Source organism: Phoca vitulina, unplaced genomic scaffold (assembly GCF_004348235.1).
Source record: "Phoca vitulina isolate PV1807 unplaced genomic scaffold, GSC_HSeal_1.0 scaffold71, whole genome shotgun sequence".
Lineage (NCBI taxonomy): Eukaryota > Metazoa > Chordata > Mammalia > Carnivora > Phocidae > Phoca > Phoca vitulina.
In genome coordinates, this window is record NW_022589774.1 from 3608604 (window position 1) to 3624283 (window position 15680).

The window sequence follows — 15680 nt, forward strand, 5'->3', positions numbered from 1 at the left end:
AGATGTGGTATATATATATATATACAATGGAATATTATTCAGCCATCAAAAAAATGAAATCTTGCCATTTGCAACGACGTTGATGAAATTAGATGGTATTATGCTAAGTGAAATAAGTCAATCAGAGAAAGATAAGTATCATATGATCTCACTGATATGAGGATTTTGTGAAACAAGACAGAGGATCATAGGGGAAGGGAGGGAAAAATGAAACAAGATGAAACCAGAGAGGGAGACAAACCATAAGAGACTCTTAATCTCAGGAAACAAACTGAGGGTTACTGGAGGGGAGGTGGGTAGAAGGGATGGGGTGGCTGGATGATGGACATTGGGGAGGGTATGTGCTATGGTGAGTGCTGTGAATTGTGTAAGACTGATGAATCACAGACCTGTACCCCTGAAACAAATAATATATTATGTTAATAAAAAAATAAACAAAAAACAAACATACAAGCATATTTGATTTAAAAAAAAAAAGAATATATGATAAAGAAGCCAGCACAGTATACTGATGTCCAAGGCTTAACACCAAATCCCATGTGGAGCCTCACTGCCTTGTTCTTCCATCCCATGTCCATACGGTGGCTTCCCTGTTCTTGTGGCCATGGGTCCCTAGAGAGTGAGCAATGGTGGAAACTTACTGGAATTAAGATTAAGAATGACTATATAGTTCAACTCTACAGAATTCTGAAATTTTACTAAGAGTACCTTATTTCAAAAATCCATTTCACAAATTAAACTGAGTTTTGAAACTCCCAGAATAGCTGCAGATGAGAGTCACTTCAGTGAATCTTTGAGGGTTAGTAAAAGGAGTCATATGGCTAGAATTAAAGAGTTCTAAGATATTATACGTATTTATTTATTTAAAACCACTTTATTGAGGTATGACTGACATACAAAAAGCTGTATATATTTAATGTATCCAACTTGATGAGTTTGGAGATGAGTATACAACCTGTGACACCGTCAAAGATATTATAAAGGTCACCCAGGCTAATCCTCAATTTTGCTGATGATGCTGGTCACCCATACAGGTAACAAAACGAGCTAGAACCTAGGTTTCCTGACTCTTAGTTCAAGGATTTGTTCTATTTCACAACGATTCACCAACTTAATAGAAAAAAAGCTACTGCACCATCAGAACACTTGTAACTTTGGGTGACCCAGAACTATTCCTGTTGGTCTACCCTCCCCTCCTCAGTCTACTTGCCCATCAGTGGCCCCAAAGCAAGTCAGGGTGAAAACTACTCTACTCTGCCGGCTGCCCTTCTAAGCTCCTGACTCCAAGCAGGGTGCCACCTCGTTGCCTATGTTGTAAACAGTTTTAAACAGTTGGGCATTAAGGCTACACACCAGAAGAATCCACTCCTCACTGGTTTCAGGGTGTTGAACATTTCGTGCCCAATAGACCCATAATACAAATGGCAGGACTATTACTTGAGAAAACTACAACATAGATTCCAACACGTTGGGTCTCTTTCTTCAGGTTTAACTGCTAACACAACATTATTCATATTCCCGCAACAAGGAACCTGGGAAGCATTTGCAGGGACGTCCTACTGGTAATGGAAGTCTGATGCCAAGAGTATTTGAGGAGAGACACCTCTTTAAAGGATGGACTAAAGTGGACCCCAAGTGACCTCAGGCTGTTCCCCAGCAAAAAGGCACCAATCTAGGTTTTAAAAGAATGGATGAGGATTTTACAATTCCCTCCAGGGACAGTGTGGACCGCCTCTGAGGCCATCAGCGCCTGGGGCACACCTCCACAGGTACGTTAGTAGCAGATTACCATCACAGGAAGAGTCTAGAGACATGAAGTCACATATTATGGTTAATGAACCAGCAGGAGGACTAGCAGAGCAGTTAGGAGCAGATTACCATCACAGGAAGAGTCTAGAGACATGAAGTCACATATTATGGTTAATGAACCAGCAGGAGGACTAGCAGAGCACCAGCACTCTTCTTTGTTGAATCCGGGACTTTCTAACCTTTGTATTTAATTTAATCAATGTCTTGCAGAGATGTGTATATTTCCTTCAAAGATAATCTTTACACTGTCCCTTAGCAACCAAATCTCAGTGTCAAACCACTCCCCCCATCAATTCAGTTCAGCAAATAAATATTGACAATCATATGTGGAAAGCAGTATGTCCAGGAAAGTTCCTGTCCTGAAATCTAATCTAACTCTTCCACAACGCATCTTGCCAATTTCTTCTTAAACACTTGATAAAAGGTGAGAGTACATGGAGAAGAGTGGGAGCCACAAGAGAGCTGCAGGGGATATCAGCATCTAATGGGCGGGCAGGGCAAGGGCAACTCTCCAAGGTGTAAGTTCACAGATGGGGTCTTATGGACTGAATGTCTTTATTCTCCAAACTCCTATTTTGAAGCCCTAGCCCCAGTGTGTTGGTAACTGGAGGTGGGGCCTTTGGGACATTATTAGGTTTGGATGAAAAAATGAGGATGGGGCCCTATGATGGGATTAGTGTCCTTATTAGAAAAAAAGTGATCAGAGCTCCCTTTCTCTCCCCGGTGTGAGGACACCATGAGAAGGGGGCCATCTGGAAGCCAGCCAGAAGGTCCTCACCAGGAACCAATTGGCTGCCACCTTGATTCTGGCCTTTCCAGGCCCCACAACTAGGAGAAAGAAGTGTCTGTTGTTTAAGCCACCCAGTCTAGAGGGATTTTGGTATAGGAGCCTGAGCTGACTAAGACACTGGGGAATGGCCTGACAGGAAGGAGAAACTCTGGGTGTGTGTTAAGTCTGTCCTGTGGGGGAAAAGACTGAAGAAAGAGCGAGAGCTCAACACTCCCAAAGATCGCAGAGATTCAGCAGGCTAAGGGGAAGCAGTGCACTAAGGATGTCAGCGGCATCCCCTGGCAGGAAGTGATTCATTGCCAGGTAGACGATGAGCCCAGTTCTTTCTGTTTCCATTGGCCAGTGGTTCTCAAGCCCGGTGGCAGGACAGAATCACCTGGGAGCCTGGAAAAAGACTAATGCTTGGCCCTCAACTGCAGAGATTCCAAGTTAACTGGTCTAGAGTGTGGCCTGGGTATTGATGCATTTTTTTAAAAGCTCCCAAAGTGATTCTAATGTGTAGCCAGGGTTGAGAACTATTGCAACTTCAGTTGAGTTGTTAAAAAGGAAAAAAAAAAGAAGTTTTATTTGCGTTCTGGGGGAGCAGATTCAACACATTAATTATGCAGCAGCCACAGAGGTGCCAAGCACTGCCATGGATTAGCTCATTTCATCCTCACGGCAATGCTGCAAGGCAGGTACGACAGTAACCCTGTTATAAAACAGGCATGGAGAAAACTGGCAGAAAGGTGAATTTACTGAAGTCACAGGGTTAGGAAGTGCCCGAATTGGATAAAAACCCACTTCTGTGTAATAAAAACTCAATGAACCAAACGCCACTTGCCATGTAAGAAACAGGGGTATATTTCCGATTGAGTGAGTCCACTTCCTCCAAGACGCGATTGTATACAGACATCATTCTCCGCTCATATTCACTGTCAGCGTGGGCAGCTCCAGTAGATCCAGATTCCTGGAAACTGGAGGTCAAATCAATATCAATTAATCACCCAAAATAGTCACCATCTTAATGTCTAAATGTGTCAGGCACTTTCTACATGTTCTCATTTATTTTGTAAAATAACAAAGTAGGCACTGCTGTTTCCATTTTACAGATGAGCCAACTGAGGCTTAGAGAGGTTAAGTGACTTGCCTTCAGTCACATAACTAGTAAGTAACAAGCCCTAAATTTAAACCCAGACCTGACTTCAAATTATGTAAGGTTAATCACTTTGGTTGTAAGGTAGTAGAAAAATGTTTAACTGTTGCCTCTGCCATGACGTGAAGGAGACCCAAGACATTTGAAAAGGTAACCAGCAGTATAAAGCCAGCAGGTTAAGTGCCACATAACCAGTGAAGATATATAAATAAAAGATCAGAATGTGGAGGGAGTGGGGAATGCCACAGAAGAGATGGTTCCTGAACAAACCACTGGGCAGGCAGGATGGACAAGATGTGGAGAGACGGAAGTGTGGTGGGCATTCAGGGCTGCAGAAATGGCATGAAACTAAAGCATGGACAGGGAAGGTGTGGGAATGTTCAGGGGAGAGCTAGCACACAGAGCATGCTGGGAAAGTTTTACCTAGATTTCCTCTTTCTTCCTCTACTGCCTCACACCCAAAAAGTATTTCTGAAAGTATCTCTAAGTGAGAAAAGAAAGCAAATCTTTTTTTTTTTTAAGACTTTATTTATTTATTTGACAGAGACAGAGATAGTGAGAGCAGGAACACAAGCAGGGGGAGTGGGAGAGGGAGAAGCAGGCTTCTCGCCGAGGAGGGAGCCCGATGTGGGACTCGATCCCAGGACCCTGGGATCATGACCTGAGCCGAAGGCAGACGCTTAATGACTCAGCCACCCAGGCGCCCAAAAGAAAGCAAATCTTTTGTATTCTAACTAAACTTCCAATGGGATTACTTGAAAATGTAATATAGGTAATTTAGCCACACTGAGCATAAGACTGTTCTTATTCTTCCCTTATTACCCTTTTAACACCTACTGTGTGTGTTAAAAGGCACCACTAAGGCACTTCACTTAGGTACTTTACATGGGTTATTCCCTTTAACCATTACAGCCACTCTAGGAGACAGGCATCATTATTTACCTGTAGTTCATGCATATGCGGCTCAGGGAGATGAAATTCCATGCACATATTTCTACAGCTAGGAGTGAACGATAAAGGATTCATCATGTTCATATCTGCCTGGCTCCAAAGCTTTGTTCCCTGCTCTGTACTGTATTCCCTGCTCTGTACTGTACCTTAAGTTCCAATAAGACAAGAACTGAATCTCATTTGTATGACTCTAAGAAAAACTCTACACACAAATAAAGCATAAAGAAATTAAAGTCTTTTATATCTGCTACTAAGAGGGTCTAAATTCAGGATACACTGCTTTACCTACAAAAGCATTCAATTACTTAAAAAATACACTTCATTGAGATATAAGTTACAAAAGCACAGAAATACACCTATTCGAAATACCCCTTTCTAGTCAATTCCCACTTCTGACACAAGGCGACCACAGGTGTGCTTTCAATCACTATAAATAGGATGTTTCCTGTTATTTCATATAAACAGAGTCCTAAAATATGTACTATTTTGTGTCTGGTTTCCTTCACAGCATGTTTTTGAGAGTCATTCATGTATTTTGCATATATCAATAGGTCATTCATCTTTATTGCTGAGTAGTATTCCATTGTATGGATGTATGAGTTTAGCCATTCGCCTGTTGAGTGGCATTTGGATCTTTACAGTTTTTGTTATTACAAACAAAGCTGCAATGAAATTTTACATACAAGTTTGTGTGGAAATATGTTTTCATTTCTTATGGGTAAGTAAGTAGGAGTAGAAATGGTCATGTGGTTACTGCCAACAAGTTTCCCAAAGTGGCTGAACTGAATCATTTTGTATTCCCCAAATGGTAGGACTTCAAGCTCCTTCATATCCTAATCCTGGATATTGAAGGTCTTTTTAATTTTAGCCATTTTAGTGGGTGTTAGTAGATATCTCATTGCGATTTTAATTTGCATTTCTCTGATGCCTAATGATGTTAAGCATTTTTTGCTTATTAGACATTAGCACACCTCCTTTTTTGAAACATCTATTCAAATCTGTCAATTTGTAAAAACTGTGTTATCTTGAGTTGTGTGTTCTTAATATCCTGAATACAAGTCCTCTGATAGAATCTCCCTGTGACCTGTCTTTTCATTTTCTTAATGGCATCTTTCATACAGCAGAAATTTAAAAATTTAAGTTCAATTTAGCAAATTCTTCTCTTATGGTAACTGCTATCTGTATCCTGAGAAATCTCTGCTGACCTCCAGGTCATGAAGACTTTCTCCAATGTAGTCTTCTAGAAAGTTTAGAGTTTTATCTTTTACATTTTGGTCTGTGATATATTCGGAATTAATTTTTCTGTATGGTGTGAAGCAAGGTCAAGATTCTTTTTTTTTTTTTTTAATATTTTTATTTATTTATTTGAGAGAGAGAATGAGAGAGAGAGAGAGCATGAGAGGGGGAGGGTCAGAGGGAGAAGCAGACTCCCTGCCAAGCAGGGAGCCTGATGTGGGACTCGATCTCGGGACTCCAGGATCATGACCTGAGCCGAAGGCAGTCGCTTAACCAACTGAGCCACCCAGGCGTCCCAAGATTCTTTTTTTTTTCCCTCCCTATATAGATAACTAGCTATCCTAGCGCCACTCATTGAAAAAACTATCCTTTCCCTATTGAATTATCTTGGCACCTCTGTCAAAAATCAAATGATCACATATGTGAGTGGTCTCTCCATATTTTGGGCTCTCCATTCTACCATCAAGCCAATACTGCATTGTCTTAATCACTACAGCTTTATAGTAAGACTTGAAATGTTTGTTAAGTCCTCTACTTTAGCTTTTCTCCTTTATTCTGCAATATGGCAAATTACACTGTTTGATCTTCTATTGTTAACCTGGTATTCCTGGGATAAAACCTACTTGGTCTTGATGTATTATCTTTTGTATATTGCTGGATTCAATTTCTACATGTTTTGTTAAAATGATTTTTATACCTGTGTTCATGAAGATCTGTTGTTATTCCCTTATTATGGCTTTTAATAGCTATAGGATTTGGATTGGTACTCTTACTTGATTTCTGATATTGATAATTTGTGTTCCTTTACTGCTCAGACTAGCTAGTATTAACAGTTTTATTGATCTTTTCAAAGAACCAGCTTTGGGTTTCACTGATTTTCTCAACTATTTATTTCTAATTCACTGATTAGTGCTTATATTTTTGTTATTTCTTTCCTTTAAATTATTTTGAGTTAATTTGCTTTCTTTTTCTAGCTTCAGATAAGGCAGAAATTTAGATCACTGATTTTAAACTTTTTTGTATTACATAAAAACATCTAAAGCTATCAATTTCCGTCTAAGCTCTGCTTTAGCTGCATCCCACAAGTTTTGATAGGTGGTTTTCTCATTTTCATTGTTTAACATATTTTCTAATTTCCCTTCTGATTTTTTGACCAACTGGGTTATTCAGAAGTCTTATTTAATTTCTAAATATGTGGGGATTTTCTAGAGATCATTTTTGTTAGTCCATTCTAATTTGTCAGATAACATATTCCATATGATTTCAATGCTTTAAAATTTGAGATTTGCTTTCTAGCCTAGCATATGGTTTATCTCATTAAATGTTCCAAATGCACTTGAAAAGAACATGTATGCTGCTGTTGGTACATACAGGTCAATTAGATCAAAATGACTGGTGGTGTTGTTAAAGTCTTCTATATCCTAAGAAATTTTCCAACAAGTTGTTCCATCAGTTACTCAGAGGGAAGTGTTGAGAACTTTGTAATTGTGGATTTATTTCTCTTTCAGTTCTGCTTTTTTTTCCTTCGGTTTTTCCTTGATATATTTGGAAGATCTGTTACTTTGTACATAAGTATTTAGAATTACGTCTTCTTGACCCTTCTGGTGTTTCTTCTGAATGCTCTCAGTGTTCAATAAGGTCTCTCCGCTTGGCTAGTTGGAACTCAAACATTTCTCAGACATGTGTGAGCTCTGGGAATTGTTCAGCTTATAGCTTCCTGGTAAATACTCTTTCCCTAGTAGTTTTTTGCCTGGCCTTGTGGAGTTTCACTTGACGTATGTGTAGCTTAGCATTCAGCTAAAGATTCACAGCCTGTGAAATTCTTCCTCTCTCTTGTATTCTGTCCTGCAAATTCTAGCTTCTTCTGGTTCCCTGAACTCTGATCCCTATCTCTTCACCATGTTCTGCTTTGGTTATTCCTCCCTGAGAGGCAGTCTAAAAAGTGCCTTCAGGGAGAGGAAAGTAAAGACTATTGTAGTGTTTACCTTATTTATGTCCCTCCTCTGAGGGATTACATTCCTGAGTTTCCTATTGCCCAGCATGTGAAAACAGGGAACTTACATGTTTTAGCTGTTTGTAATAAAAGGAAAAGCCCAGTCTTACTCTGTTACCGTTGGAAACTGTTCCCTTATCATTTAGGCAGTAAAATAAAGATTAAGTGCAAAGGAATCATGACAGAACAAATAAAAAGCTAAGAGTAGAAAAATGCAATGGACAACCATCTCAAAATATTTCTTCTTGATAATTCTAAAAAGTTGGGATGAGGCAGACAATCACATTCATAATTAGAGACATTTACCCTGTCCTAATCCATATTTATTGTTACTGGCTCAGGCACTATGTTAGGTGCCAGAGATAATAAGACAAGGTCTCTTCTCCCCAAAAAGATCCTAGGCTATGAAAAAGATAGACAGATTAGTGAAATATTAACATTATGCCTCACTCTTGAGGTTTTTTTGCTGCTAGTCTTTCTTTATTTGGAAGGTGCAGAATATAAAATCAAGAGCAGAAGTTTTAGAAGGACTCCACTCTTTGCAGTTGTATACTATTGAGAAGGAAACCCAAAGAACCCTCCTTCAAGGTGCAAACTTTCTTTTCCAATTTTTCCTGCTATGGAGAGCAGAGGCTAGGGGAATAGGTTTGGAGGATGAGAGGGGAAGAAGAGGAGTGAAAAAAAGTGGTAGGAAGGACAGAGAGTAGAGAATAGCATGTGTAAGCTGGCTGGATAACTCCCTTCACCCCATCCCTGCTGACAATGCACCCAATCTGTTAAAAAGTCAATCAAGAAAAACACTTATACTTATTATGCCAATCAACAGTACAATGATATCTGGGTGCTAAGAAGTAAAATGAGTATGGCACAATAAGAAATGGTGTGATCCTCGAAGCATCAATTAATTGGCAAAGACTCTATAAAGTACATGGAGGTTTAAGAACATTTTGAAACTTAAAAGGATTTTTTTTTTTTTTTTTAAATAAGCCCTGCAAGTCTGAAGAGAAAATGAACACTGATGAAAACAGGATAAAAGGAAAAATAAGCAAATATTATATTAAAATGGATTGGATGAGTGGGGACAAAGACAGCCAAGTGGCCTAGTCTGAAAGTAGGCAGAACTTTAAAACATAAGCAAGGATCTTGCTATTGTCCTGAAAAGAAATGGTGAGTCAATGCTTTAGGGTAGAGAAATTTCACTCTGTTTGTTGATTAATACTCTCTTTGGGAAAGCTGACCTTGGAATCACAGGCCTTATTAATTGGAAATTACAGACAGTTGAAAATGCACATTCCAAAACAGAATACCATAACGGGAAAAAAAACAGTGGATTATTCTTTAATAAAATATTTTGAATAGTTAATGGGAGAGGAGAAAAGAATATTAATAAAGCAAAAACAGAAATATATTTTTGTTTAAGAAACCAAATAAAAAATTCAAGCTTAATTATTAACCCAATTTTTCATACCAGAATTTATAGTATACAAGAAGAAAATATTCAAATTCAAAGAATTTCTTCCTAGTTATTTTTCCAAGTCAATGTTTTATAAATAGGAGGCAGTGGGGCACCTGGGAGCCTCAGTCAGTTAAGCATCCTACTCTTGATTTCAGCTCAGGTCATGATCTCAGGGTCCTGAGATCGAGCCCCGCCTCGGCTCCACACTTGGTGGGGAGTCTGCTTGAGATTCTCTCTCTCCCTCTCCCCTCTAAAATAAATAAGTCTTTAAAAAAAAAAAATAGGCAGAAGTAAATAAACAATGGAGTCAGAAAAAGCAAGTTTTGTCACTAGGTGTGTGAACTCAGGCAAATACTAACAAAGTCCTTTTTCTCTGTTTGTTCTTCCATCATACCTCTTCCAAAACACATGTAACACCTCTTCCAAAATACATGTTGTGATGATTAGGTAAGATAACACTGGAAAATGTACCTTAATGTAAACTATTACTAGAAATACCTTGCTGATTCTGGATCCAAAATCAGGGCTTCTATTGCATGAGATATGAGTAAACAGCTCTGCTGCTGTCTGGATTAATGTTAAGGTTTTACATGAAAATAGAGAAATCCATGTAGACTTTATATTACCTGAATATCAAGTCAAGATGAGGATTATATTTTTAGTTAAGGTAACCATATGTTATCAAATCAAGTGGTTTGAGATTTCTTTTTTTTTTTCCCCCTTTTAAGGGATATATATTGTTTATAATAGTGATTCTTAAATTCTGCTCCAGGAATAGTACTTCAGAGGCTGCCTAATGTGGGAAGGGGGAACCAAACAGCAGGCTCTGTGATTCAATCACAGAAACTGTTCTCTTCTGCTTAGATGTAGGAGTTTCGGTGATAAAAGTTAAAAGCAACACCAAAAATGGTCTGTAGTTACTCCAGAGGTTCTGAAGCTGGGGCTCAAGGGATCTGGTAACCCTCCTGCGACTATGAAAATCTGCCGGGTGTGTGCATAAATGCATTTTGTAGAGGAAAGGGTCCATAGCATTCATAGGTTTTTACTTAGAAAACCAAAATGCCAAGCACTACTGATTTATAGGTCCCACAACTTAAAAACAATATATCTCTTCCTTCCTTTCAAAAAGGATTTGAGGCTGCTAATTAAATATGGAGAACTCAAAGAGGACTTAGGGAACCAAAGTGATGACTAAAACTACAGATCACTAATAAAGGTGATGGGAACCAGGGTTTACACCATGAAGAAGACAGAGGTAACACAAGAGAAAATGCTTTTCTGATGGGAAAATGTGTTGCCTTCTCCACTGTAGCTCAAGTGAACACAAAGTATGCAACACTGGTCGGACCTGGGTTTTGGGTGCTCTTCCTAGTGGTGGAGAAAGACCACCACTGAGTCACTACTTTTTTTCTTTAAAGCCTCGTTGAAGTTAAAAAGTAAAATTATACTGCTCACACTAGATTTCAAAAGAGAAGTTATTAATTATAATAAATTTGTAGGCTAATCTAAATATACATATTTTTAGTTAAGCATATCTAAAGCATTTACTCTATGTTTAAAAGAATACTTCCAAAGAACAAGAAATACTGAAGCAGCTTAGGATACAGTTCCACATTCCTCAACGTTGCGGAATCAGCATCAAAAGATGCCTGATAAAGATCCCCATATCGGGAAGCAAGGCTTCGGAATTCTTCCATGGACTGTTTCATCTAAAAAGAAGGAGAAGGATCAATTACAAGGAAGATGCTATCATTATGGTATAATGATATACCACAAAAACCAAAACATAAAAAAAACCTATCCTCAATCAAATCCAAAAAGTAGTTCAACCCTTTTCATTTCCACTCCATTCATGCTTATAAACCTTGTTAAATAAAATGAACAAAGATGGTAAATGAAATTCTAAATGTTTACACAATTACAGTAATAATACATATGACACGCAGAAACAAAAAGCATTGCTTTGTTAGCTTCAAGTTCCACTAAAACAATTAATACAGTTATAAATGTGTAGAATCTAGTGAGACATCATCGGTCACTTTGTCATTCTAATAAAACATCAGCCTATTTTTGGCAAGACAGATGAGTTAAGCATTTGATGGTTAATGTCCATTAGTCAAACAGCTGATTTTTAAATTTCAGAATTTTTCATCTCACGACTAACCTCAAAAACCTCTAAAGTGTAAATAAAAACTGCACTGAAAATCAAGTGAAGACACACCTGATTGGAGATGCGACCACACCTCTGAAGGTCATTCCCTAAGGTCATGGCAATTGTTGTGGCAATTGCAGGTGGGGGGCTTGTCTTGAGGCTATTACAAGTACAGATAAGTTGAGAGAAGGCTTGTAGAAGGTCAATCCTGAGTTTTACAAATTCGCACTGAAAACTTAAAGGATTCAGTGGTGTACTGGCAGCCTGGGGAAAAAAAAAAGATACATATAAGACAAAAGTAAATATAATAGCCAGATGGTGACACACAAAGTATTTGTCACCGTCTGTGCAAAAGAACAGTAGTTCTAACACTGATGGATAAACACCTACGTTATAAGAGGAACAATGTGGTACTGGAAAGAAAAACTTACTAGCATCAGCTGTGAAAACTGTATGTTCCATCAACATTCAGGTTCCTTACTCCCTACATTCACGAAGACCCCACAGCATGTGGGTTGGCTAGATTATTACCAGTAAGATATCATTTGAGAGACACTTCAAGGACATGATCATTCTTCCAAAACCCCCCTCATCATCACCTTCCTACCTTTCTAACCTGAAATTCTCATCACTGGAATCATTGACAGGATTTTTCAAAGTTGGGAGGGGGGAGGAAAGAAAGATAAGGACAGGAGAAATATGGTGCTCGACAGTCACTGTTAAAAAAGCATGTTGCCTCATGGCTGTATCTTTCCACTGTGAGCCCAGATTAATTTTAAGAAGAATTTCTGAGCAGACACGTTAGAACGCATGGAGAGGCTACCAAGGAAGAACAGGTTATAACGCACAAATAAGTTTCAATGAGGAAGAGAGGCATCAGGGCTGAGTTTTGGATAGCAAAGAGTAGCACTAGCTAGGTAGATGGGACAAGGAATTTAAGTCAAGCCAGTGTGGGCAGAGAACTAGGACCACCTTTAAACTATTCAACAACTACTCTGGCAGAGAACCTAGCATGGTGCTTTCAACAAAAGGCATACCAAAAATTTGCTAAACTAACAATAAATGGAAGCATAGTGAAAATAATTTTCCTCTCTGATACGACTAGCTTAAAACATGCTAATGCCCTTTGTTCCTTAGATACTACTTCCACTGTAGCCAGAGAGCAAGACATTTGACTTTGGGTTTCTAGAAGTCAGTTACCACAGTACCATTTGGCCAAGTATCACATACTGACCTTAGCGTACTTCTCTCTACTTTTAAGTGTCAAATGGTTAAGTTCTGTTATTTGGTAGCATTCATATTTTACTCTATGAAATAATTAGCCACTCCCTATATCCTTTATAAAGAACATACATCTGCTCTTGTATCCTTCTCAAATGGCAAGGCCCTTGATGATATATATAAGCTACATATAAAAGAGAACTATATAAGCTAGAGGTAATAACTGTACTCAATATATTGAATTCTGTGGTTTTCACACTTTTGGGATGCCTGTTCTAATCATGAAACAGCACAGACTAGGAGATTAAAGAGAACATTTTAATTGCTTTTAATTCCTTAAAGATTTAATTTGCTCTTATAAGAAGGTAGATTCCCCCCTCCTCTGCCTCGTAAGCTGCTACCTGCTATTTTTAATTTACTGCTTGTCAGTAACTCTTGTCAGGGATACAAGTAGGTGTATATGATACTGTTCTATAAATACAGTACAGACCATCTGACCAGACAAAAACCCTGGCCATCTTGTCCTAACATGCATTACAAAACTGAAAGAGAAGTAAGATGTAGTTATAATGAGGGAGAGATACTGCAACTCTGGATTTATTTTTGAGTATTTTATTGATGATAGAAGATGGAAACTCTGAAAGTGACTATGCATCTTGGATTGTGTTAATGCTGAAGGAAAGCAATGCTAGATATAGTACACATGTTCAAAAGAACACGGAAAAGATAGATTTGTCATAGAGGCCAAAGACTTTAAAAGGTAATATCATCTGTAAAAGAAAATGTAGAAGAAATAAAATTTAGATTATAACAGTATGAATAATGCCAATGGGAAATAAAAAGGATATTATTTTCTTTTCTTTGTATTGAAGCTAAAGCTTAAACACAGGTTGGGAATCTAAGGTTAGCAGGTAAAGTAAAAATTGTATGTAATCAATATTACCCTTGAAACTTCCTCAGGGAAGAATTATTTTCAATGAATTCAACACAGGCAGGTGAAGGAACAACAAACTCAGAGCTTTCCCTAATGCTCACCCTGGGGTATCAGCTAATTGAGAAGAACTATTCCCACTATTTGGATTGCTATTTTGCTTTCCCATTATTTAAATGACTAATTTTCTCCTTCCTTCCATTTTTTCTCATTCCTTCTTCCTTTCTTTTCCCCTAAACATATAAAGTTAAATCTTTTTTTCTAAAGATTTATTTATTTATTATTTGAGAGAGAGCACACACGTGTGTGCAAGCGGGGGGGGCGGCCAGACAGAGAGAGGGAGGGAGAGAATCTCAAGTAGACACCCACCAAGTGCAGAGCCTGATGCAGGGCTTGATATGGGGCTCATGACCTTGAGATCACGACCTGAGCTGAAATCAAGAGTTGGATGCTTAACCAACTGAGCCACCCAGGTTCCCCAAAGTTAAATCTTTATTAGACATGCATATAATGCTTCTTCACTGAACTTCTGACTTGTAGTATATATCCAATTTTCTAAATGGAGCTACCTAAAGAAACCAACATGGCTAAAAAAAAAATTTACCTGATGAGCTCAGTTAAAAAAAAGTGTGTGTGTGCACGCGCGCACACACACACACACACAATGGTAAAGAACATACAACCAAGAATAAACCTAAACCACAGACCTGAAGTCCCTGGTAACCATCATTCTACTTTTGTTTTCATAAATTTGACTTCTTTAGATATCTCATATAAGTGGAATCATATAGTATTTGTCTTCTTGCAACTGGCTTATTTTACTTAGTATAATCTCAGATTTTGAAAGAATAAGCCAAGCATAAAGCAATCGTGGACTAGACTGTTTTAAACCAGCCCTCCTACTAACAACAGCTGTGAAAACTGAATACAATATTAAGAACATATATTTGAAAGCACTGAAGAGCTTATCAAGGCAAAAGGATTTCGAAGCCAAAAATCATGGAGAAATGGGAAATGCAAGGAGGTAAGACTGACATTTGGTGACATTTTCTCCCTTGAGATGTTTGCTAACTTGAAAGCTGCTCCTGAGAGTCTGAGCAGAATTTTCAGCAGTCTCATTAAGACTAGGAGGGGGCTGAGGAAAACACTTTAGGCTTTTGGCTGTAACCTCAAAGGGCTATGCCCTAGGAGTTAGGAGAGCCCAAAAATATACTGGCCCTCCCAAGGACTGAAGCCTAGCTTTTAATCAGTTCAGTCCTTGGTTGGATTAAGGCGATCTTAGCCTAACTGCCTGCCAAAGGCAAAAAAAGATATATAAGGCTCTGGATGATGTAATCACTGTAATTTTTCATCTATATTTTCCAAAACCAAATAAAAAATAAAGCATACAAAAAAGACAAAATCCTCCAAAGCAAGAAGGGGAAAAAAATCAAAGATACAAACCTCAACAGATCCAGAAAACAGAACATCAGATGCAAATTTTTTTAAATAACTATGATTAATATGTTAAAAGAAATTAAATGACAAGACAGAGAATCCTGGCAGAGAACTGGAAAATATAAAATAACCAAATGGAAATTCTAGAACTGAAAAAAAAACCCCCACAATAAATGAAATTAAGAACTTAATGAATGGGTTTGACAGCGAATTAGACACAATGTAAGTTATTGAAGTGGGGGGTGCCTGGGTGGCTAGTCGGTTAAATGTCTGACTCCTGGTGTTGGCTCAGGTCATGATCTCAGGGTCGTGAGATCGAGCCCCACACTGGGCTCTGCGCTCAGTGTAGAGTTTGCTTGAGATTCTCTCTCTCCCTCTGCCCCAACCCCCTTTCTCTCTAAAATAAATAAATCTTAAAAAAAAAAAAGAATTACTGAAGTGGAAGATAGGTCAGAAGAAAACATCTAGAGCTAAGAATAGAAAGATAAAAAGATGTGAAGAGGCAGAAGAGAATGTAAGAGCTAAAGAGACATGGTAAAGAGAGTTATCATCGTTCTATCTGGAGTTCC

The 15680-nt window shown here is 38.4% G+C and overlaps 1 protein-coding gene across 1 annotated transcript in view; it reads right to left on the minus strand.

The window, feature by feature from the left end:
• The window catches only part of INTS7 (integrator complex subunit 7), a 103363-nt gene that overhangs the window by 13205 nt on the left and 74478 nt on the right, over positions 1–15680 (minus strand). The window contains exons 14-17 of the mRNA XM_032393121.1: positions 11592–11786; positions 10976–11079; positions 9869–9937; positions 3423–3555 (exon numbers count right to left, since the gene is read on the minus strand). Coding sequence (XP_032249012.1) covers positions 3423–3555; positions 9869–9937; positions 10976–11079; positions 11592–11786 — 501 coding nt within the window. The remainder of the gene's footprint in view (positions 1–3422; positions 3556–9868; positions 9938–10975; positions 11080–11591; positions 11787–15680) is intronic.